Source organism: Anomaloglossus baeobatrachus, chromosome 5, assembly GCF_048569485.1.
Source record: "Anomaloglossus baeobatrachus isolate aAnoBae1 chromosome 5, aAnoBae1.hap1, whole genome shotgun sequence".
Lineage (NCBI taxonomy): Eukaryota > Metazoa > Chordata > Amphibia > Anura > Aromobatidae > Anomaloglossus > Anomaloglossus baeobatrachus.
The window spans coordinates 74,337,918-74,363,047 of NC_134357.1; the positions used below are offsets into that span (position 1 = coordinate 74,337,918).

General features: G+C 46.8%; 1 protein-coding gene across 2 annotated transcripts in view; it reads left to right on the top strand.

Moving 5' to 3' along the window:
- The window catches only part of PDZD7 (PDZ domain containing 7), a 133,776-nt gene that overhangs the window by 74,432 nt on the left and 34,214 nt on the right, over positions 1-25,130 (top strand). For both annotated transcript variants that reach the window (XM_075352312.1, XM_075352313.1), the window contains 3 exons: positions 2,371-2,462; positions 4,565-4,656; positions 23,662-23,733. In XM_075352312.1, coding sequence (XP_075208427.1) covers positions 2,371-2,462; positions 4,565-4,656; positions 23,662-23,733 — 256 coding nt within the window. The remainder of the gene's footprint in view (positions 1-2,370; positions 2,463-4,564; positions 4,657-23,661; positions 23,734-25,130) is intronic.

Genomic DNA, 25,130 nt, shown 5'->3' on the forward strand with positions numbered 1-25,130 from the left:
GCCCTTAGAGAAATATTTTTAGGTGTGAGGGAACTTCATAAAAATAGACAAAAATCTGCCATGTATAGTACTCCTTATATCCTTAAATTATGTAGAGAAAAATAGAAAGTATTCAAAAGTAAAAGAAAAAGGATATAAAGTCACTTTATTATCAGATGTAACACTATTTATTGAACATTGTATTATAGCTGTTGTAATGCTCGCGGCCGGTGTACAGGCAGCGAGCGGGTTAGTAAACCCACAGGACCACAGGGGGGACCCCGCCTACCCTTTAGTGGGAGGGGCTTGACTAAGCACCAACCGCAAGGCGGACACCAGTTACCACTCCCAGTGCAGTGACTGGGACTGTGGCAGCTGACCCTCCCAGTACAGGAGACAGACTCAAGTATAGGCACAGGTGCAGGCTAGTACAGGTGGGATGGCTGAAACAGACAGGCAAGCGGGTATGGACAGGTATGGTGGGCACGCCATGGACAGCTAGGTATATATATATACATATATATATACCGCCCCGGTGTTAATCAGGATGCTCGGATCCGGGATCGTCGTGGCTCGAGGGATCCGGACCCGGCTTGGCAGACACTCTGATCCTCTGATCCGTAAAAGGGGTAATTTACAGAGGAAAAGTTTGTGACGCCACCTGTGGGTTGCAGTAATGGGAGTATCGGGGCAGATGGTGTGAAGCAGCAAGGTGTCAGTTCCTCCATAGGTAGGGAAGGCTCCGGGCTCAGGGGGTTGGTAGAATTGGGAGGACAGGATGCAGGGATCAGGGTACTCACTGCGGGTTGTCGTGGTGCTGGATGAGGTGGAGAAAGGAGAGACACACACTGTAGGTAAACCAAAGTCTCTGCATACAGCTGCCACTAGGATGTCCAGGTACACGGTCCCACTGGTGTCACTTAGTGATTCGGACCCTGCCTCCGTGCACAATTTTTTGTCCGTTGATGGTTTCCGTGGCTTGAAGCTGTTGGGAGCTCTGCTCACTATGTGTAGTGTAGCCGTGCTCTTAAGGGCTGGCACTTGGGACTTTAGTAGGTCGCTGTGTCTGGAGAAACCCTGTCCCCTTTGTTGTGCTGGTGCCTTCAATCTCTGAGCATGTAGGGAAGTCCTAGAAGATCCCTTCCCTTTCAGGTGAATTGTCAGGACGTTGAATCGGTTCCTGACCCAGGGTCCTGTACCCCGTCGTGCTCAGTACCGGTCAGTTCTGTTGGTCCCTTCTGGTGCTGACAATCCCTCCCAGAGTACGTCCGTCACACCCCTGTCCAATGTCCCTGCAACCGGTCCCCGACTCCTCTGGACCCGAGTCACTGCTTGCCACCCAATCAATTTCCCTAGCTATCCAGGAGCTAACTCTCCCAGCTCCTCACTCTCTGGAGCCTACTTCTCCTCTGTCTCCCTCTAACAGTCTGCTTGACCCCTAGGTGGGTGGCCCTTTTTCCAGCTAGACGAACCAACTGGTGTATCTAACAGTATCTGATGTGAGGTGATTGGGTTTTGAGGTGCAGATGGGAGTGACACCGGTTTCTTGGGTACCTAGAACCATGGGGGTAGGCCCTGCACCCTGGGTAAGGATGCAGTTCCCTGTAGCATCCGGATGTATTCAGGGGCACCACAGGAAGATTGGTACAGATGGCAGACATAGGGATAACGGGACAGGAGCACAGGAACCTGACAACTAACTAGCAGCAGACTGAAGACTGAACTAACTAAAGTTGTTACACAGGCAGAGGCATTTCCTGCAAATGGCGCGCCGACTCTTTTAGAGGAGGGCCTGTGTGCATGTGCCCTAAACACACTCCGGGGAGACCTGGGCTGCAAGCACAGAACCCGGGAGGTGAAGGAGGCAGCAGCACACATAGATGACCGTGGGGGGGTGGGGTGCAGGGAAAGACTTGAATCGATCCTACAGCTGTAGTGTAAGCTGAAAAGGAAGGACTCAAAAACCTCTATGGTCCTACAAGCTACTGAACTATGGGGCGTACATACATTGTCATCCATGATTTCTTCTTCTTGTTGCTTCCAATTAATTTAAAAATGGACTAAAAAATATTAAATATTATTCAGTGGTCACTGACCTGGATAATAGAGGGGGAACCTCCTCTAAGATGTCCATACACCCCAATCAAACAATACTTTTATGTTTAAAGCAGTATTCCCTTTTGGACATTTATGGTGTATCCACATGTCTAATAGATAAGTCCCACCTCTGAGACCGTGTGTATCTCGAGAGTGGAACCTGAGTTCCTCAAAATTGTTGAGCAAGTGTGCACATCATAAATTTAGAAATAGACACATAGCCTTTTAACTGAAGTTATAAAAGTTATGGGACTTCGCAAGAAACTCTTACCCTAATATTACATCTCTTACCAGTATATCCAAGAAGGCGGAATTGAAGATCTCGTCAGACCATTGCTTGCTATTTTGGACCGTCCTGAGAAGCTTCTCCTTTTGCGAGATGTGAGGTAGGACTTCTCTTCTGTAGAATCTGGTAGATAAGAACCATGGAAAGAAATATATTTCCATCAAGCACATGTTGCCTTATAGAGTGTGTAGTGTGCTCAAGTCCGAACTTATGGATCTCTTGGACTTCCAGTGCTGTTTTCATGGCTTTAAATTCAGGAAATTCTTGCACTGATTACCTTAGTTCTGGGTGAACAAATGAGAATTTAGTGCTCATCAAGAGAATGGCAAGAGTGTGCAAAGCAGTAATCAAAGGAAAAGGTGGCTACTTTGAAGAATCTAAAATATAAGACATATTTTCAGTTGTTTCACACATTTTTGTTAAGTATTTCATTCCACATGTGTTAATTCATAGTTTTGATGCCTTCAATGTGAATCTACAATTTTCAGAGTCATGAAAATAAAGAAAACTCTTTGAACGAGAAGGGGTGTCCAAACATTTGGTCTGTGCTATATATATATATATATATATATATATATATATATATATACCGGTGTATATATATAATAAGACAAATTCTCCCATGAAGAGCCATGTAATATACACTCTGCTGGCATATGTATACCGGCAGAGTGCATGCACTACTCAATTACAAGAGAAACAGGAGGAACACCAAGTATTATGCAAAAAATACAAATTTATTGATGAGGTTGCACACGTATAAACAGCAAGAATAGGTTAAAAACAACTACCAATAAGTCATGGGGGGCACAGAGTATAGGGAGGCATGTGAAGATTACATATAATCACAACTAGCCGTGGGAGAGGTGGAACCCAGATACCTACTATCTCTGTTAGCCGTGTGAGAGGTAATACCGAAGTTAATTTGATGTAAACGGCACAGACGTAGAGGAAACAGAGGGAATGGCTTAAAAAGGGGCCACTATATGAAGGAAAAGTTTTTTTAGTTATTTATCTGTCAACTCAGAATTCGGTAATCAGGTATATGGTATGAAATTATAATAAATACTGTTCTTTACTTTTAATACCAGACCGCATTCTGAGGAGGCAGAACCACAACGGCAGTTGAATCATGATCATTAGTATAGATCAGAATAAGTCATGATTGTCATAGAAAAACCCAGAAACAGGGATGTAGCTCAGTGGGAATACCTGGGTCAATTAATAACAGCGTAGCAAAAGGTTATCATTAAAGTGCAAGTGCATCAAACAACCAGGGTCCCAAAGGACTCATACAAGTAAAAACTGGGATAAAGAAGTATTACAATGAAAAGGTAGAACAAAGACAGGTTCTGATAGCCAAAAAATACAAAGTGCACATACCCAGAAGGAGCAGGATTGCCTACCAACGCGCGTTTCGCGAAGGTGCTAATGCTTTTTCAAGGGAGAAAATCCTCAAGGGAACCTTTTGCTACGCTGTTATTAATTGACCCAGGTATTCCCACTGAGCTACATCCCTGTTTCTGAGTTTTTCTATGACAATCATGACTTATTCTGATATATACTAATGATCATGATTCAACTGCCGTTGTGGTTCTGCCTCCTCGGAATGCGGTCTGGTATTAAAAGTAAAGAACAGTATTTATTATAATTTCATATATATATACTGCTCAAAAAAATAAAGGGAACACCAAAATACAAAATCCTTGTTTAAGTGTTCCCTTTATTTTTTTGAGCAATATAAATAAATAAGTATATATATTTAACCAAAGCCTTATATTTGATGGTTGATGTTTAAAGGTGTTCTTCAGTACCTCTGTAAAAATGGTTCCATACCTCAGGCAGATTATAGGTAATGGTATGGAAACAGAATTTGTTCGCAATCACTGACCCTCTCTAAAGAGGTTTTTAGAACAAAAACATTGCTTGGCCGTAGGATTGGCCATAAATGTTTGATTAGTGGGGATCCTACCACAAGGACTGCCAGTTATCATTGAATGGGGCCTGAATATCGATTGAAGGTCAGATGATCGGTGGTGGTCGTGTAGATTCACAAAGCCTCTTTCTACTGTATTCTAACATCATGATAAAATCCAAAATTATGAAATCAAAAAGTTACATATCAAACAATACCTAAAGTTATTGACTCTTCAGTAAAGTGTCTATAACATACATTTATTTATTTTTCATGTTATATAACAGAGGTTTGATTGCACTCACGGATCTTGGACGCTTTGACAGTATGGTTATCTCCCTGGAGATGGAAGCTTATGATGCCCTGAAGAGCCGATCAGGTAAAGTAACATTGGGCCTGATTTTATTTTTGGTTGAAAACTGTATAACTGAGGAAGTAATAAAATAAAAAAATAAGTTATCCTCACCCGATAAATCCACCGCTGATGAGAAATGCAGCGATGATGACGTCCTGAACATGAAAACATGACAACAGTCGCCAACGATTGTGTTCAGCAATGTTTTGATGTACGTACCGGCATTAACGCTGAGGACACTGATTGGCTGCAGTGGTCATAGTTCACAGACAAAACCACAGGAGCAAAGTTCTTGGAGCAAAGGGGCATTTACCAGTTAACTAATAATTAATTTCTTATATTATCATAATCTCCGCTTTGGTAGCAGTTTTTCAAATTTTCTGCACAACTTCTTTAATATGCAGAATAGAGGAAAAAAACTGGAGCCTCCTCGTATAGCATGCTCACTCAGGGTGAGATGATAAACTGGAAAGAGGTGGGTACTCAATCTCAAAAATCTGAAGGGTTTTATTCATTTTATAAGTCATCACCTATCCATCAGATAGATGATAACTTGCTGATCGGTGGGATTCCAATTATTAGGACCCCCCACTGATTCCCAGAACGGAGCTCAGCAAGACTAATGGAGCAGTGGCATGGTACCGCTGCTACATTCATTCTGTATGAGATAAACAGACAATAGTTTTTTCAGAGTGCGCTATGTACATTGTACCTGGCAATACCAATTAGTACAATAGAAACTTATATATGCATATGACTCGCCCACCCCAGGGCTATGGGACACCCGGTGCCGGGCCGGACTAGTCCGGGGGTCGTCAGTGGTGGCGGGGCCCGGCTCCGTGGCCCTGGTGGGTGTCAATTAATATGGCTGGTGACTTGGGAGTAATTAAAGTTTTTATTTCGTGACGCCACCTGTGGTTTGCGGCTATTAAGCCGCCGCTGCTGTGTGAGGCCTCCGGGGTGATGTTATGGCAGCAATGGTGGTACTGCTCCCCACAGGTGGAGCGGTGCCCCGGGGACACTGTTGGTGCTCGTGAGAGTCTATGGTGTTGTGTGGATAACACGGTGCAGGGCCGACAGGCAACGAAAGAAACAGGCACAAACAACAGTCTCTTTACCTTCTCCTCTTTTACTTCACAAACGGTTAGTCCTGGGAGACCGTTACAGGTGGTAGAGGGCTCCAGCCGGCCTGGAAGTAACTGAGATGTCGTTTTGGCCAGATGAGTATGAGGCCTACTCCTGTTCTTTTCCTTACTGTGATAGGACCCTGCTCTGTGAATTTAGCAATGGCCCTCTTGCTGCTGGGACCGGTGGTACATCCCTTTCCCTCTGTGGTAGGCCGCGCAGGCCCTCTCTGGTGCTTCTCTGCTGGAGTCCACACCGGGCCCTGTTGATGCAGCTGTACCTCCGGGCTGTTTATGGGCCAGGTGCTTGCAGCTCTCCTGCCCTTCGGATTCGGCTACCAGGGAGTATTTTAGGCCCTGGTGGCCACAGACTCCGATGTCCGAGTCTCTTCTGTGCCTCTCTGCTCCTCCTGCTTCACTGGGCCAAGCTGCTCCAGCTCTAGGCCCCAGTTCCACAGGACAGCATTACTCTGCGTCTGCTTGCTATCACTTCTCTTTACAGACTGACCACTAACCCCTCCCTCAGGTCAGGCTTAAGGAATGCTCCCTGGAATTCCAGGTTCAGAGTTCCCCCTGCTGGCCTGAGGGAGGAACTGCGTTGGATGTTAAACTTACTGGCCAATAGACCTCCCAATTACCTCCAGGCTCAGCATTAACCCTTTGGAGGGGCAATGCTGTTGTGGCGACCAGGTCCTGGGGCGCCACACTCCCCCTTAGTTAAACTCAGTTCTCCCGGACTGAAGAAAACAAAACAAAACATGTAACAACCTTAAACAACTATAAGAGTCCAGTGTGGCTCCCTGCCGGGTGTCCATTACACTGCTCCATGGGGGACCCGCCGCGATAAAACCCCCAACGTAGGCTCTGGGCGTGCGTTAGAGCATTGCTGACCCCACTCTATGCACGCCGGACGGGTTTTTCTTCAGGGGTGTTGAGCACACTGGTGCTAACTATGAACAATTAAAGTGTTGGCCACTCATAGTCCAGTGACCCAATTGTCCATTTACTTAATCACCTAAAACAAAACATTACATACAAGACATTTTCACATAACTATATACATTCTAATAGGTACTTTTTCTTTTTACTCTCTATACCTTGGAGGGGGCTGTCCCCGAGTGCTACGTTGGGACCGGCGTAGCTCTGGGGTTTGTCCCTGACTACTTGGAGTGTCTGCCCCCTCAGTGTTACTGGTAGGCCTAACCCTGACAGGTATGCGTGATGGTTGCCTACGGGGTCTCAGATTCGCCAAGGGCACGACATGTTCACCACTGGCAGGGGGTTGATTCTCCTGTTCTACTGCTGGCGTGTCGTGTTGGGACGGACAGTTCCTTAGGTGGATCTGGAACCTCTTCTGTCTCCGGCTCGACCAACTGCGGGAACGTCAAGACTGGTACCAATATGGCGTTATTGAGTCGGGTCCAAGTTTTGGGGAATTTGCCAAGGATTGTTTGTATCATCTCTTCCTCTTTTTCTTGAATTTCTTCCACTTCTTTTTGGATTTTGCACCGCTCAGGGCACGCTTTCAGGCGGTCTCTGGACACTGTTTGATAAGTCTTGCCTTCATCTTTGCTTATGAGGCATACCTTACTATTGTCAAAGTTGGAGGGAATAATGGTGTAGGGTTCATTCTCCCACTGATCATCTAATTTATGCGCCCTCCGCTTTTTCTTGAGGACCTGTTCTCCAGGTGCTAAGGGAGTTGCTGGGGCTGTTTGATTGTAGTTCTGCTCTTGTCTCGTTCTTGCTTGGGACAGGCTCTTTTCTACGCATTCCTGGACTTTGCGGTACTGCTGTTTTCGCTCTGTATCCCAATCTTCTATCTCTTGAACCGCTTCAGGTGACACAGTTCCCATCTCAAAGTCTACAGGTAACTTGCCAGGTCTTGCTCGCATCAAGTAAGCAGGGCTGCAGTTGGTCGTGTTTACTGGGATATGGTTATACAGGTCTACCAGATCTGGTAACTTCTCTGGCCATTGGTTTCTTTCTTCCAGAGGTAGAGTCTTGAGCATATCAATAACCACATGGTTCATCTTCTCGCACAATCTATTGGTTTGGGGGTGGTACGGTGTTGTTCTGATTTTCTTACAGCCGTACATGTTACAGAACTCTTGGAACACTTCTGCCTCGAATGCAGGACCTTGATCAGTCAGTACCCTTTCCGGATAACCGTGAGGTCGACAAAAGTATGCCTGAAATGCTCTAGCTGCTGTACTGGCTGTCTGGTCCTTCACAGGCACTACTACCAGGAAACGAGAGTAATGGTCCACAATGGTGAGGGCGTACACATAGCCTGACCGGCTTGGTGTTAACTTCACGTGGTCCAGGGCCACCAACTCCAGGGGCTGCTTCGTGACAATTGGCTGTAGGGGAGACCTCTGGCTGGCATCATCCTTCCGCCTCAGGTTACATGGACCACAGTCTCGGCACCACTTCTCGACTGTCTTTCTCATGTGCACCCAGTAGAACCGATCGCGGAGTAGGGTCTCCAACTTCTTCCACCCGAAGTGTCCTGCTTTATCATGGTAAGCTGCTAGGACCATTGGAGCATCCCTCTGTGGGACCACTATCTGCCAGACGAGTTCATTCGTTCGCCAGTTGACATATCTCTTGCAGAGCTTGCCTTGGTAGGTGAACAGTCGTCCCCTCTCCTTCCACAACTGCTGGGCTTCTTGTGGAGCGTCTGGACCGAGATGGGTCTCAGCTTGTGCTAGCTTTTCTTTGACCAATCGCACGGCCGCGTCACCGTTCTGTGTCTCTTCCCAATTATGGTGGAGTAATGGGTTGACCGAGACCTCGTGCTGGCTCGAGCGCTTCACTCCTACAGCATGCTCACACTGGGAAACACCTTGGTGATGGAAAGCCGGTAACTCTATCTCTTCGAGTTCATCCAGGTCTTCTCCAGACTCAGGTAAGTGAGGCATTCTGGACAGCGCATCAGCATTGTTATTCTTCTTGCCAGCCCGGTACTTGATGGTAAAGTCAAAGTTAGACAGCCGGGCCATCCATCGCTGCTCCAACGCACCTAGCTTGGCTGTTGCCAGATGTGTCAACGGGTTGTTGTCCGTGAAGATGGTGAACTTGGCCGATACCAGATAGTGCTTGAAGCGTTCAGTCACTGCCCAAACAATAGCGAGGAACTCCAGCTTGAAGGAACTGTAGTTTTCTGGATTCCTTTCTGTGGGACGAAGCTTCCTACTGGCGTAAGCTATCACCTTCTCCCGGCCTCCCTGCACCTGGGACAGAACTGCTCCCAGTCCCACGTTGCTGGTGTCTGTGTACAGTACAAACGGCTGGCTGTAGTCAGGGTAGGCCAGAATTTCTTCTCCCGTGAGAGCCCCTTTCAGCCAGACAAAAGATGTTTCTATTTGACTGTTCCATTCAAATGGAGGGCTTTGCTTCTTAGCCTTCTTTGGCTGGCCCCCCAGGAGATCTTGAAGAGGCGCTGCTATCTTGGTGAAACCATCAATGAACCTTCTGTAGTAGCCCACCAGCCCAAGGAACTGCCGCACCTCCTTTACCGTGGTGGGTCTTTGCCAGTCCTTGATTACGGTGACTTTCTCCGGATCAGGTGCCACACCTTCTGCGCTGACCACATGACCCAGGTACTGTACCTTTGGCTTCAAGAGGTGACATTTGGACGGCTTTATCTTCAGGCCATACTCCGACAAGGACTCAAATACTTCTGCTAAGTGCCTCAGGTGGTCTTCGTAGGTCTTGGAGTAGACTATGACGTCATCCAGGTACAATAGCACGGTTTCAAAGTTGTGATGGCCCAAGCAGCACTCCATCAATCTCTGAAATGTCCCTGGGGCATTGCAGAGCCCGAACGGCATACAATTGAACTCGCAGAGACCCATTGGTGTCGTGAATTCAGTCTTCTCCTTGTCCGCCTCTGCCACGGGAACCTGCCAATACCCACTGGTGAGATCCAGGGTGGAGAAATAATTAGCTGATTTTAAGGCTGTTAGTGACTCTTCTATTCTGGGTAGTGGATAAGCATCTTTATGTGTAATGCGGTTAATTTGTCTGTAATCTACGCACATTCTCATTGAACCGTCTTTTTTCTTTACGAGTACTAGTGGAGCTGCCCAGGGGCTACAACTATCTCTGATAACCCCAGCCTCCTTCATTTCCCGTAACATTTCTTTGGCACGCTGATACTGTGCTGGGGGTACAGGGCGGTATCTCTCTTTAATGGGATGATGATCACCCGTGGGGATTTGATGTTTAACCCCTTTTGCCTGCCCAAAATCTAGGGGGTGTTTGCTGAAGACCCGCTCGTACTCCTGTACCACCCGGTAAACCACATGCTTTTGGTGTGAGGGGGTGGAGTCGGTGCCCACATGTAATTTTTGGCACCAGTCTTCCAGCTGTCCCTTGGAGCCATTGTCTTCCGCCTGGTCAGACGGGATCAAGGGCTCCTCTGTCCTGATGGCATTATTACTGACAGTGTACAGTTTTGCTACAGTGGCGTACCGGGGCAATTTGGCTTCCTCCTCCCCACAATTCAGAACACGGACGGGTACTCTTCCCTTGCGGACGTTTGCTACCCCTCTGGCTATCAGGACTCCAGGCCTGCTGTCTGAATACACCGGTTCTACCAAGGCCTGGTAATCCTGACCCTTGAGGCCTATTGCTGCCCGACACCATATCAACATTTCACTTCTTGGGGGTATTGCAATGGGGAGGGGGTCACTTCCCCTCACACTGCCAATTTCTCCTCCGGCCAGCTCTACCTGCTGCCTCCTCATCAGGGCTCTGATCTCCCTCTGTAGGGCACTCTGCTGCCCGGAGCTGGCAGTTTCAGACGCCTGCTGCAACAAAATTATCACTTCGGCAATACAATTTTCCATCACATTTGTACCAATGGTTAGCAGTGGGTAAGATTCTTTGCGATCAATATCTACAATTATCATCCCCTGACATGGCAATTCTACCCGCCCCACTTTAATGGTTACTTCCTTGTACCCAATTTGAGGCAAGGGCTGACCATTACTGGCCACAATTGTTAAATCATCATCTGGGCCATGGTCAATGTCTGAATCAGCCCAATATCTTTTGTACAGTTTATAAGGGATGGTTGTTACCTGGGACCCCGTATCCAGGAGGGCATTCAAAGGGATCCCGTCCAGCACAATAGGAAAGACCGGGCATCCTCCCACATACTTGCTGCGACTGGGGTTTGAGCCGGGCTTCCTTACACCTGGGGGTTGGCTCCTGGCCCCAGGTTCGGCCCATTTAAAGGACAGTGTCTTGCAATATGGCCCGCCTGGCTGCAGCGGCGGCAGATCGGTTGTCCCATTGAATCATACCGGTCTGTGTCTTTTCCTCGGGTCGGCGGAATCCTCCTCTGTCGCATCCATGGGACGTCATCTGGACTGGAGGCCAACTCGATTCTTGCAGGCGATGGGGTCACTTGTAGAGACTGCACGGTCTTGGCAAGGGCAGCTACAGTCTAGGTAAGCTCCTGGACCTGCTGTCTGAGCTCTGCAGCGGGATCCTTATCCAGGGACTGCGCCTCAGCCCCTGCAGCGGCTCGTGTTGCAGGCACCACCCCTGGGTACGTGATAGCAAGAGGCCGGAGGGGTACTGGGTCATTCGGTGTAGATTCTCTCAGTACCCGGATGGCCTGGTCCTTAAACTTTGCAAAGTCCAGAGCAGCGTTCTGCAGGACCATGATATGCAGCTGGGTCCTGTGGGCATCTGACAGGAGCCCTTCTATGAACTGCTCAGTTAGGAGTTTGTGTTCTTCACGTACACTCTCTGGGTCCACCTGTTTAATTGCTTTCAGGGCCTCCTGCAAGTTTAAGGCATAGTCCCTTATGCTGTCTGTGGCCCGTTGTTTGCACCCAAAGAATCTCATCTTTATTTCTGCTGCGGTGCGGGTGTCAAAAGTACTCTTTAACTTGGCCAGTATCTGGGTTGCCGTCCCTTTATCTGTATCAGGCCAGGACTTCACTTCACGCTGGGCCGCGCCGGCTAGCTGCCCCATTAGTATGCCCACCTTCTGGCTCTCAGTCAGCGGATACACCCGGAACAAGCTGTGCAGCCTTTCTCTGAAGTCGCTCAGGGTATGTGACTCCCCGGAGTACTGCGGCAGCCATTCTGCTCCCGGGATGTACGGCATTGTGATCGGCATTACCGGCGCTACCGCGGGGGTTGGGGCGACGGCGACTGGGATTACATCGGCCGGTGCTGCTGCGTCTTGAGCTACTACAGCCACCTGCTCTCCCTCTGTGTCGGACATCTTCCTCCCACTTAGTGGACCTTACCAGGCTCCGCTTTCTTTTTAAAATCTCTTCTGGGTAGCGCGGGGTTAACGACCCTCCGCTCTGATGGCGCGCTCCCTTCGCGCTCTTTTTCGGACACGCCCCCCTTCTTCCTGCGCTCAGCGAGGCTAATGGCGGCGGCAGTTTTCAAACAGTAACACAGTCTTTTAAGCACAGTTTCTGCAGGCGCACAGTACCCGGTGGGACCGGGCACGAAATCCTGTTCGTGACGCCAAAATTGACTCGCCCACCCCAGGGCTATGGGACACCCGGTGCCGGGCCGGACTAGTCCGGGGGTCGTCAGTGGTGGTGGGGCCCGGCTCCGTGGCCCTGGTGGGTGTCAATTAATATGGCTGGTGACTTGGGAGTAATTAAAGTTTTTATTTCATGACGCCACCTGTGGTTTGCGGCTATTAAGCTGCCGCTGCTGTGTGAGGCCTCCGGGGTGATGGAATGGCAGCAATGGTGGTACTGCTCCCCACAGGTGAAGCGGTGCCCCGGGGACACTGTTGGTGCTCGTGAGAGTCTATGGTGTTGTGTGGATTTCACGGTGCAGGGCCGACAGGCAATGAAAGAAACAGGCACAAACAACAGTCTCTTTACCTTCTCCTCTTTTACTTCACAAACGGTTAGTCCTGGGAGACCATTACAGATGGTAGAGGGCTCCGGCCGGCCTGGAAGTAACTGAGATGTCGTTTTGGCCAGATGAGTATGAGGCCTACTCCTGTTCTTTTCCTTACAGTGATAGGACCCTGCTCTCTGAACTTAGCAATGGCCCTCTTGCTGCTGGGACCTGTGGTACGTCCCTTTCCCTCTGTGGTAGGCTGCGCAGGCCCTCTCTGGTGCTTCTCTGCTGGAGTCCACACCGGGCCCTGTTGATGCAGCTGTACCTTCGGGATGTTTATGGGCCAGGTGCTTGCAGCTCTCCTGCCCTTCGGATTCGGCTACCAGGGAGTATTTTAGGCCCTGGTGGCCACAGACTCCGATGTCCGAGTCTCTTCTGTGCCTCTCTGCTCCTCCTGCTTCACTGGGCCAAGCTGCTCCAGCTCTAGGCCCCAATTCCACAGGACAGCACTACTCTGCGTCTGCTTGCGATCACTTCTCTCTACAAACTGACCACTAACCCCTCCCTCAGGTCAGGCTTAAGGAATGCTCCCTGGAATTCCAGGTTCAGCGCTCCCCCTGCTGGCCTGAGGGAGGAACTGCGTTGGATGTTAAACTTACTGGCCAATAGACCTCCCAATTACCTCCAGGCTCAGCATTAAGAAAAACCAAAAAGAAAAAATACTCCTAAAAACAATATTTATTAGGGTAAAATATTAAAAATGCTCAGAAATACAGAGCATAATAACTCTTATATTATAGAAAGTCTTTAATTAGTCACGTGAAGTGAGTGGGAGGACAAGAAGTGTACAAATCAGCTAGTGAGGGAAGGGGCTATTATAATCTCAGCGTTTTATAGGTGAGCCCTAGGTAGCATGGTTCCAAGTCTTTGTAAAAATAAATGATAGCCTATTGTCCTTAGGGATATATCGGATTGGTCTCTCCCTCCCTTGTAGCTACCTACCAGCGGAGGTGCACCTTAAAGTATTGGGTACCCCCCGCTCCTCGTCGGCTTTCCCTAAGCTGTCCCTTTGACCCGCAAGTCGCATAAGACCCACCACCAAGAATATAAGTGCACAGTAGTCAATAGGTCATTGTCAAAAATTGGTCACCAAGAGGAATTGGTGACCATCATACAACTTATCCTTAAATAAGGAAAGAAAGGCAATACGAACTACTATATGGTATGTTATTGCCTCAAAAAATGGGAATCCATACACAGTTTTTTCCAATGCTCTTAAATGCTATAATAGCCAATTTTCACTGCACATATCAATTTTCAAGCACAGTTAGAGAAGATAATGTTGAGATACCAGCATACCAGTGATGTATAGAGATAACAACATATACACCCAGCAGGGAATTAGTCTGCTGGGGTAACTGGTAGCAGTCAAAAATCCCAATAGGATGATGTAAAGATACCAATGTACCAAAGATGCATATAAATACAATATATAATCCCAGCAGGGAACTTATCTGCTGAGGTCACTGGTAACAGTCCAGAATCCCTATGGAGGGGAAATGCTGTTGTGGCGACCAGGTCCTGGGGCGCCACACATACTATAAAGAAGGCGTACTCAGAAAGACTAGGAACACCTACAGTTGAAACCAGAAGTTTACATACACTATCTAAAAAGACACATCTGCACGTTTTTCTCACTATCTGACAAGAAATCAGAATAAACCTTTTCTGTTTTAGGTCAATTAGGAAGCAAAATTATTTATATTTGACAAATGCCAGAATAATGAGAGAGAAAATGTTTTAAGGCATTTTTATTACTTTCTGTTGAGTTAAAAGTTTACATACAATAAGAGCACTATGCCGTTGAACAATATGGGACAGCACAGCCATATGATGATGTCATGTATTTGGAAGCTTCTCATAGGTTTATTGGCAACATCTGAGTTAATTAGAGACACACCTGTGGATGTATTTTAATGCACACCTGAAACACACTGCTTCTTTGTGTAGCATCATGGGAAAGTCAAAAGAAATCAGGCAAGATCTCAGTAAGAGAATTGTGGACTTGCACAAGTTTGGTTCATCTTTGAGTGCAATTTATAGATACCTGAAGGTGCCTCGTTCATCTATACAAACAATTATATGCAAGTACAAACAAGATGGGAATGTCCAGCCATCAAACCACTCAGGAAGGAGACGGGCTCTGTGTACCAGAGATGAATGTGCTTTGGTCAGACATGTGCATATCAACCCAAGAACAAAAGCAAAAGAACTTGTGAAGATGCTGGTGGAAGCTGGTAAAATTGTGTCATTATCCACAGTGAAACAAGTACTGTATCAGCATGGGCTGAAAGGCCACTCTGCCAGGAAGAGGCCATTACTCCAATAGAGACATAAAAAACAGATTAATGTTTGCAAATGAACACAGGAACAAAACTTTCATTGTTGGAGACTTGTCCTGTGGTCTGATGAAACTAGAATTGAACTGTTTGCCCATAATGACCATCGGTACAGCTGGAGGAAAAGGAAGAAGTTTTGAACCCTAAGAACGCCATCCGAACTGTGAAACACAGAGGTGGCAGCATCATGTTGTGGGGTTGTTGCTGCAGGAGGAACTGGTGCACTTCACAAAATAGATGGCATCATGAGAAAAGACGATTATGTGGCAACACTGAAGGAACATCTCAAGACATCAGCCAGGAACTTAAAGCTTTAGTGGAAATGGGTCTTCCAGATGGACAATGACCTGAAGCATATTGCCAAACTGGTTACAAAGTGGCTTAAGGATAACAAAGGTTTTGGAGTGGCTATCATAAAGCCTTGATCTCAATTCTATTGAAAATTTATGAGCAAAGCTGAAAAGGTCGGTGCAAGCAAGACGACCTACAAACATGGCTCAGTTACACCAGTTCTGTCAGGAGGAATGGGCCCAAATTCCTAACAACTATTGTTAGAATCTTGTGGAAGGATATCCAAAACGTTTCAACGAAGTCATTCAGTGTAAGGGCAATGGTGCCAAATACTAATGAAATATCTGTAAACTTTTGACTTTGCAGAAAGTAATAAAATGCCTTAAAACATTCTCTCTCTCATTATTCTGGCATTTGACAAATATAAATAATTTTGGTTCCTAATTGAGCTAAAACGGGAAAGGTTTATTCTGATTTCATGTCAAATAGTGAAAAAAACCTGCAGATGTGTCTTTATAGAGAGTGGATGTAAACCTCTGGTTTCAACTGTATATCAAAATAAACGAATAATCGGTTAAAAAGGAGGATAGTCAGTAAGAAAAAACACACAATTTGGCAACAAAATATATTGGGAAAGTGTAATACCAGTGTACGACCACAAGATGTCCCTAGAGGGCTGTAAGAGATGGCTGGAAAAGGGATTGTAGATTACAGGGACTGTGGGAAAACCTTTCTCAATATAAAAGTCATTTGCAAAAAGGAGTACTTCTGCCAAAAAAAATTGCACACTTGCCCAAATGATATAAAAGAATATATATAAATATTATAAATTCATAAGAAAAAGGGAAACTTGACATTCATCAGGCAATGTGGAAAGCCAGAACATGCAAAACATTAAGTGCATTACCTCTGAGACATCAAAGTCTCCCAGACCATTTTACAAGTAAAAAAAAATGATGGTGACAGCTACAAAGAAATAGTGAAGACAAAAGTCCAACTGATGAACTATAAGTGTAAAAAGATTATTCACAGACGGGTTAAGAGACACCGCAACATATATTTTGTCTTGCCGTCTTATAAATATAGCTTTTCCAAGTGTATATGCTTTACTTGCTATGGTAGATTTGATCTAGAATGTTTTTTCTTTTTAGTGACTATCCTCATTTTTTACCTGTTTTTATAATGATTTTCAATAAAGATTCATATTTATTCTTATTTTATTTGGCTGATCCATGTGTTTCTATATAGATTCAATCAGTACAATAGTTTCTCCTTAATAAATACCGAATTAGACACACACAGAGTGTGAATGGTTAGGAATGAAGAACACCCACAAGACATTCCAGGACTAATGCTTCTCATTTAGGCAGAGGCGGCACTGGAACAGTCAGAACTTCCCACCGCGACCTTCACACAGCTGTCCTTTTACCATATGGTAATATATGTACTGGGGTATAGTCTGTCAGTGTCAAAATTAATGGATATAATTATATTATTACTCTAAAATGTACTTGTACCCTGGGGCACAGTCCACATCTCTCCCATCAGTCCACAGAATGGGGGCACAGTCCTTAATTCTCCCGTCACTACTTAGGACAGGGGCACAGTCCTTTCTTACACATAGTCCTATCCACATGCCAGGCTCCCAGTCCCTTAGGGGAAAAGTCCATTTTGGATTGGGTATAGTCCTTCGCAAAGGGCGTGAAGTCCTCTCGCGGCTTCAAAGTCCCACAATTCGGCAGGAGGTGCGCAACGTGAGCCAACCAACTGGGAAGGGGGTCACAACAATTTTCAGCCATCCGTGGGTACAACACGGAGTCTTAAAGTGTAACTGAAAAAAATGAAAATAAGTAACTTTGTAATATAAGTTATCAGAGAAATCTGTTTCTTTCTCTGCCGGAATTTATCGGTCATTATCAAAATTCTCAATTCTGAGGTCAAATCTGAATTCAGTGAAGACTTTCCCATTGCTGAGATAGGAGATGACAGTTAGTGCTGATGAGATTCTATGTACCATATTTCCCTGAAAATAAGACAGTCTTATATTATTTTTTGCTCCGAAAAATGGGCTTATTTTCAGGGGATGTCTTTTTTTTCATGAACAATGCACAACTGTAATGCTTTAATACTGCTGAAACTTGTACTTTCAGCTGTACTGATGATGTTGGCAACAAACAAAACAAGCCCGTTTTGGTATCCGCCTCTATTTACTTTCACTGGTTTTCCTTCTTCTCTAGGGGATGGAGAAGCAGCTCCTTCCTGCCCCTGTACCTTCTCCTCTCTGCATCTGTTCAGTGTGCAGTATGGTCTCTGATATTTCCAGAGCCATAGATGAACATTGGCGAATGCTCCAGCCACAACCTGAACCATAACCGTCTCACACACCTGTGAGAGTATTCTCCAATACTCCCATAGTCCCATAGTGTCTCCAATGCTGGACCTTCAGATCAGCTTCCATGCCCTCTCCCAGGCCTTCTCAGCTTCTCATAAACACACGGCAGAGCTCATACTTCCATGCACCACACTGACCGCATAATACCCGTAGAGGCCATCCATTTTAAGGAACGTCACTTGTACACCTGCTGCGAGGTTGTTCATCTGGCAAGGCAAGTGTCCAGTCTCCACCATTTTTCATTCTACAAGGTCCCGATGGCCGATCTCAACTTCACGGATGAAGACGCATCTGTGGCGCCCCTGAGGCTTCCGTCGCCACAGGACATTGCACCCCATCCAGCGGTGTGATGCCACATTCTGGGTGAGGAAAGGAGTGAACACCAGTCCCCTGGTAAATCTACACAACACCCATTGTTAGGTACACACTGGGACCAGGGACAGTGGCAGTAACCCTCCCATGCTGCATGCTGGGAGGGGCCGTAAGACCCATCCCTGCTCCTATAGGGTACAGCTTAGCAACTGGGGAGGTGGGAGGAGCCATTAGAGAGCAGTCAAAGAAAGGAAGGTCAAGTTTGAGGAGTCTGAGAGAGAGTGGGGAAGGAGGAGGAGGTCTGCAGGAGGCAGGCAAGGAGGAGAAGTAGAAGAAAGGCTCTAGTCAGTCAGGAGCTGAGAAGAAGAAAGAGACGCTTCCTGGTGAAGATCCTGGGACTCAGAGGGTCCATGTGACACCAAGCAGAGAGAAGAAGGGATTCCAGGGCCACGGATAGCTGTAGAGCTGTGGTGGCCTGTTCCACAGGAACATCGGTGGAGGGATCAAGCTGCAACAGGGGACGGTCCCTAGAAACCGGAGGAGTGCAAAATCATCTCCAAACAGTAAAAACCGAGGCCCAGGGAAAGTTGTAAACTCCCCGGGCCACAGCCCACAGCAGAACCTCTAGAAAGGGGACAATCATCCGACAGGTGACCCCCCAGCCTGGAGGCTGTAGTGGAGGCCGAGCAGGTTCATCCTAAAAGAGCTAGGCTTAGGAAGACAGCTGAAGACAGAGACACCTTAGAGAGAAGGGTACCAGTTTTTACTCCAGGAATCACCCAGAAACGGCGGAGGTCCCTGACAGTGGGTTCCAGTCGTCTGAGGGCACCAGTGAGCTCCTACCAGGACGTGTGAGTAAAGAACTTGAAACTGCACCCTTGGTGTGGCCTCTGTTATTCCGTCTGCTTAGACTTCCACTACACCATAGACTTTCACGAGCACCAACTGTGCCCCGGGGCATTGCTCCACCTGTGGGGAGCAGTACCACCATTGCTGCCACTTCATCACCCCGGAGGCCTTACACAGCAGCGGCGGCTTAATAGCCGCAAACCACAGGTGGCGTCACGAACACAAACTTTATTCAAACCCCAAGTCACCAGCCATATTTAAACTGACACCCACCAGGGCCACGGAGCCGGGCCCCGCCACCACTGACGACCCCCGGACAAGTCCGACCCGGCATCGGGTGTCCCATAGCCCTGGGGTGGGTGAGTCACATCCCCGTTGCAGGTTATTACTGGTGACTTCTCATCGGGAAGCCAGCTCCCTGTAATGTTCGGTGAAAGGACCTACTAGCATTTCTCCGGCTCAGTTACTGACTCTCAGTTTCTCTACTGTTTGCAGACCCAGGCCCCCTAGGCCACACAAGCTGTCAGATACTTGCTTCCACCTTCCACAGTCCTTAAAATCGCCGAAGGCAAAGGCCACGTTGCTCTCTCAGTCCCAGGCATGTGTGGGGGACCTCTATACACAGTCTCTTTACTTCTTCCACTTTATTTGTTGCAGCCTCCACTAGTTTCACCTTTTTCACCACAACCCAACCTAGCTCCACAGTAAAGTCAGTGAAATCGATTTTCATCTCCTGTGGTTGCACGTCTTAAGCAGGCTTTACACGCTGCGATATCGGTACCGAGATCACAAGCGATCGTACCCGCCCCCGTCGGTTGTGCGACACTGGCAAATCGCTGCCCGTCGCGCACAACCTTGCTTACCCCTGTCACACGGACTTACTTGTCCTGCGACGTCGCTCTGGCCGGTGATCCGCCTCCTTTCTAAGGGGACGGGTCGTGCGGCGTCACAGCGACGTCACACGGCAGCCGTCCAATAGAAGCGGAGGGGCGAAGATGAGCGGGACGTAAACATCCCGCCCACCTCTTTCCTTCCACATTGGTGGTGGACGAAGGTAAGGAGATGTTCATCGCTCCTGCGGTGTCACACACAGCGATGTGTGCTGCCGCAGGAACAACGAACAACATCACTAATTAGAAGAGAACGATTTTTTGTTTTAGGATGACCTTTCCGCGGCAAACGATTTTGGCTGCTTTTGCGATCATTTTAGGTCGCACATAAGTGTCACACACTGCGATATGCATGTTATTGCTAGCGATGTCGAGCACAATAGCACCCTCCCCCGTCGCACATGCGATATGTGGTGATTGCTGCCGTAGCGAACATTATCGCTACGGCAGCTTCACACGCACATACCTGGTCGGCGACGTCGCTGTGACCACCGAACAATATCTCCTTCAAGGGGGAGGTGCGTTCAGCGTCACAGAGATGTCACCGCGACGTCACTAAGCGGCCGGCCAATAGAAGCGGAGGGGCGGAAATGAGCGGAACATAACATCCCACCCACCTTCCTTCCGCATTGTCGGTGGAGGCAGGTAAGGAGATGTTTGTCGTTCCTGCGGTGTCTCACACAGTGATGTGTGGTGCTGCAGGAACGACAAACAACATTGTACCGGCAGCAGCGATATTATGAAAAGGAGCGACGTGTCACCGATCAACGATTTTTGACGTTTTTGCGATCAGTGATCGGCGCTCCTAGGGTTTACACTCTGCGATGTCGGTAACGGTGCCAGATGTGCGTTACTAACAACGTGACCCCGATGATATATCGTTACCGATGTCGCAACGTGTAAAGCCCGCATTAGTCCTACAGTCAGTCCTTTAACCTGACTCCAGGAGATCACTCTTTAATTTGGCCACTCTTTCTATCTCTTCTCTGAACTGTGAATCTCACTATCTACGTCATCATGCTGCTTGGCACTAGCTAGACCTTAGGTCTGTCTCTGTCACGCAGTGGGCCCTATCTGACTTTCTAACAGGAAACAGTCACTGTCTCTGCACTCAAGCCCCTCACACTCTGAGCTAATTAAAAAATAAACTATATTTTACCCTATGTCCAGGAAATACATTTAAAAACTACTAACACATATCAAAATACACATTACGGTATACATTACAGTTCACTATGCACTTTACAACAACAATATTGGTGTCTTCAAGGAAAACACAACAATATGTCCATCTCTTCAGGGCCGGCTCCAGGTTTTTGTGGGCCCCGGGCGGAAGAGTCCCAGTGGGCCCCATAAACACGCAGACACACACACATACACAGATACATACACGTACATATACATATTTAAAGACAAACTCACAAAAATACATATAAACAGACAAATCTATACAGTCATATACACTGACATACATAGATACACATCATACATGCATACATACAGAGACACACACTTCTATGCTGCATACATACATATAGACAGACACACACATACTGCTCTGCTGCATACATACAGACACACACATACTGCTCTGCTACATACATACATACATACATACAGACACACACATACTGCTCTGCATGCATACATACATACATATAGACAGACACACACACACTGCTCTGCTACATACATACATATAGACAGACACACATATACTGCTCTGCTGCATGCATACATACATACAGACACACACACACACTGCTCTGCTGCAGACATACATATAGACAGACACACACTGCTCTGCTGCATACATACATACAGACACGCATACTGCTCTGCTGCATATATATATATACATACATATAGACACGCATACTGCTCTGCTGCATATATATATATACATACATACAGACACGCATACTGCTCTGCTGCATATATACATACATACATACAGACACGCATACTGCTCTGCTGCATATATATATACATACATATAGACACGCATACTGCTCTGCTGCATATATACATACATACATACAGACACGCATACTGCTCTGCTGCATATATACATACATACATACAGACACGCATACTGCTCTGCTGCATATATACATACAGACACGCATACTGCTCTGCTGCATATATACGGTACATACAGACACGCATACTGCTCTGCTGCATATATACATACAGACACGCATACTGCTCTGCTGCATATATATATATACATACATATAGACACGCATACTGCTCTGCTGCATATATACATACATACAGACACGCATACTGCTCTTCTGGATATATACATACATATAGACACGCATACTGCTCTGCTGCACATATACATACATACATACAGACACGCATACTGCTCTGCTGCACATATACATACATACATACAGACACGCATACTGCTCTGCTGCATATATACATACATACAGACACGCATACTGCTCTGCTGCACATATACATACATACATACAGACACGCATACTGCTCTGCTGCATATATACATACATACAGACACGCATACTGCTCTGCTGCATATATACATACATATAGACACGCATACTGCTCTGCTGCATATATACATACATATAGACACGCATACTGCTCTGCTGCATATATACATACATATAGACACGCATACTGCTCTGCTGCATATATACATACATACATACAGACACGCATACTGCTCTGCTGCATATATACATACATATAGACACGCATACTGCTCTGCTGCATATATACATACATATAGACACGCATACTGCTCTGCTGCATATATACATACATACATACAGACACGCATACTGCTCTGCTGCATATATACATACATATAGACACGCATATTGCTCTGCTGCATATATACATACATATAGACACGCATACTGCTCTGCTGCATGCATACATACATATAGACACGCATACTGCTCTGCTTCATATATACATACATACATACATACAAACACACACCTTGGTCTGCGGGGCCCACACACGCGGCTCTGCGGGGCCCACACACGCGGCTCCGGGGGCCACACACGCGGCTCTGCGGGGCCCACACACGCGGCTCCGGGGGCCACACACGCGGCTCTGCGGGGCCCACACAAGCCGCTCTGCGGGGCCCACACATGCGGCTCTGCGGGGCCCACACACGCACGGGGGGACAGGGAGGGGCGGGGAGGGAGTGATGTCCCACATACTGATCAGGTCACGGTGCAGATGGGGCCCACACAGCGCTGGAGGGAAGCGATGTGCTGAGGGTCGCTGGCTGACACTGTAACTCCTTCATCTGTGCGACCGAGCAGGACGCCGGGCGGTAGCTCCGCCCACAGATGATGCTCAATGCAGGAGAACACAGTGAACGCTGTGGTCTGAGGGCCTTAAAGGGCCGGCAGCCACAGTTTCCAGTGCCAAGGACTGCTGTCCCCGGAACTCGGCCCGGGGGCAGCAGAACTGACGAGGCTGAGTGGGCCCCCCCAGCTCTCCAGGGCCCCGGCATTTGCCCGGGTATGCCGCGTGCTGACGCCGGCCCTGCATCTCTTTATACTCTTCATACTAGAACGTTTTTCCACACTTAAATGGTTATCCCCCCCGCCGTTATTGGTCTGATGCTTACATGGTCCGTATTGTTCTCTGCTTCCTGGTCAACTCTCAAAATGAGCGGAAATGCATCCAATCACTGAGATGGGTCACTGCGGCCAGTGTTTGGCTCAGTGGGAATTTCTGGCCCTTTACTGTGTGCCAAGGACAGGACAAGGAAGCAGAGATCAACAGGGAGTGCACCAGAACCGACCAGGGTGAGTATTATTTATTTTATCATTTTAAACTAGGTAGAAGAATTTAAAAAAAGCCACTGACGCCCTCTTTAGTTAGGGTGCTTCTATAATTCCAATGTTTTTAACAAGTTTTATTTTGTGCATTTATCCTAGTGGCGTCTCCTGCACTCCGGCCGGCCATGTCCAACACTCTCCCCAAGAAACATCTTGTTACACCAATTCCAGGTCAGCAATTATTTCTGTTCTGCAATTATATTATTCATTGCTTGATATTAGCATCAAAACTTCTGATATATCAGAAATCTCCATTTGCCATGTTAATGGGCTGTGTACTGTATAATATGTTATAATTAGGGATGATCGAATACCTCAAATATTTGGCTTTGCGAATATTTTCCAAATAGGTCGCCGCTATTCGACTATTCGCGAATATTCGATGCTCAATGTAAGTCTATGGGAAATCCGAATAACAACTATTCGGAACTATTCGGGCTTCCCATAGACTTACATTGAGCATCGAATATTCGCATAGCGGCAAATTATTCGTCGGATATTCACGAAGCCGAATATTTGAGGTATTCGATCATCCCTAGTTATAATGATATGTAAATAGAGTTTAAAAGGGGCACTAAATGTCCTAAAGTTTATCTTCTTTATCCTGGGTTGTCAACCACCCATATATTCTTGGACAGTCCATGAAATTAGGAAACAAAAAAATCAACGTCTGTGATTTTTTTTTTTTTAAAACATCTTTTTTATTAATATTTTTAAACATAACAAAAAAATTAAACAGTCAATTCCATGGTCAAATAGTAAACATCAGCATACACGAGATTTATTTGTTCGTCAATGCAACTGTAAACCTTGCAAAGGAAGAAAAAATAAAAGGTAGTATCACAAACAAAGAATAAGACTGTGAGTGTGAACCCTTCCACAATTATGTTCTTGCTATGGTGTCAACTACCATCTCCATATGGTACATGCTAAGTATCTAATGATGGTCCCAAAACCCCCAACGTCCTTCCTAGGTCTTCCAGACGATACCATTCACTATGGCGGAAAGGGCTAATCATTTTCACGATTTCCTGAGGACTACAATGAAAACCAATGAATTTTTTCCACAGCGGAAAAACTTTTCCTGCTGACTTTTCTTTACTCCTTTCTGCTTCTATCAGTTCAAGTCCCAATAGATGTTTCATTTGAGATATTATTGCTCCCATTGATGGAGTGTTTGATTTAAGCCACTCACTAAACAAAGGCCGAAGAGCCACCACTAAAAATGTGTGGATGTTTCTAGGAATCTTTACTTTGTGTACCATACTCTGAGATTCAGATTTGGGGGGGCGTAATTGGTGGAAGAGCAGAGCCTGTGGTGTTTGTGGAAGTTTCGTTCCCCAAATGCTTGAATCTGGTCCCTTACTCGCTTCCAATATGTTGTTACTTCTGTGCACTCCCACACCCCATGCCACAGATTCGTAAAGGGCACCCCACACTTAGGACACGCAGTAATCCGGCCAGGGCAGCTATGGGAAGGCGGGATGTTAAAGCCATACAGCGCTGTGTGCATGAGCTTGAAATAAATCTCCATGTCTGTGATTTTTCTTTCAAGCTGATGGAACTTG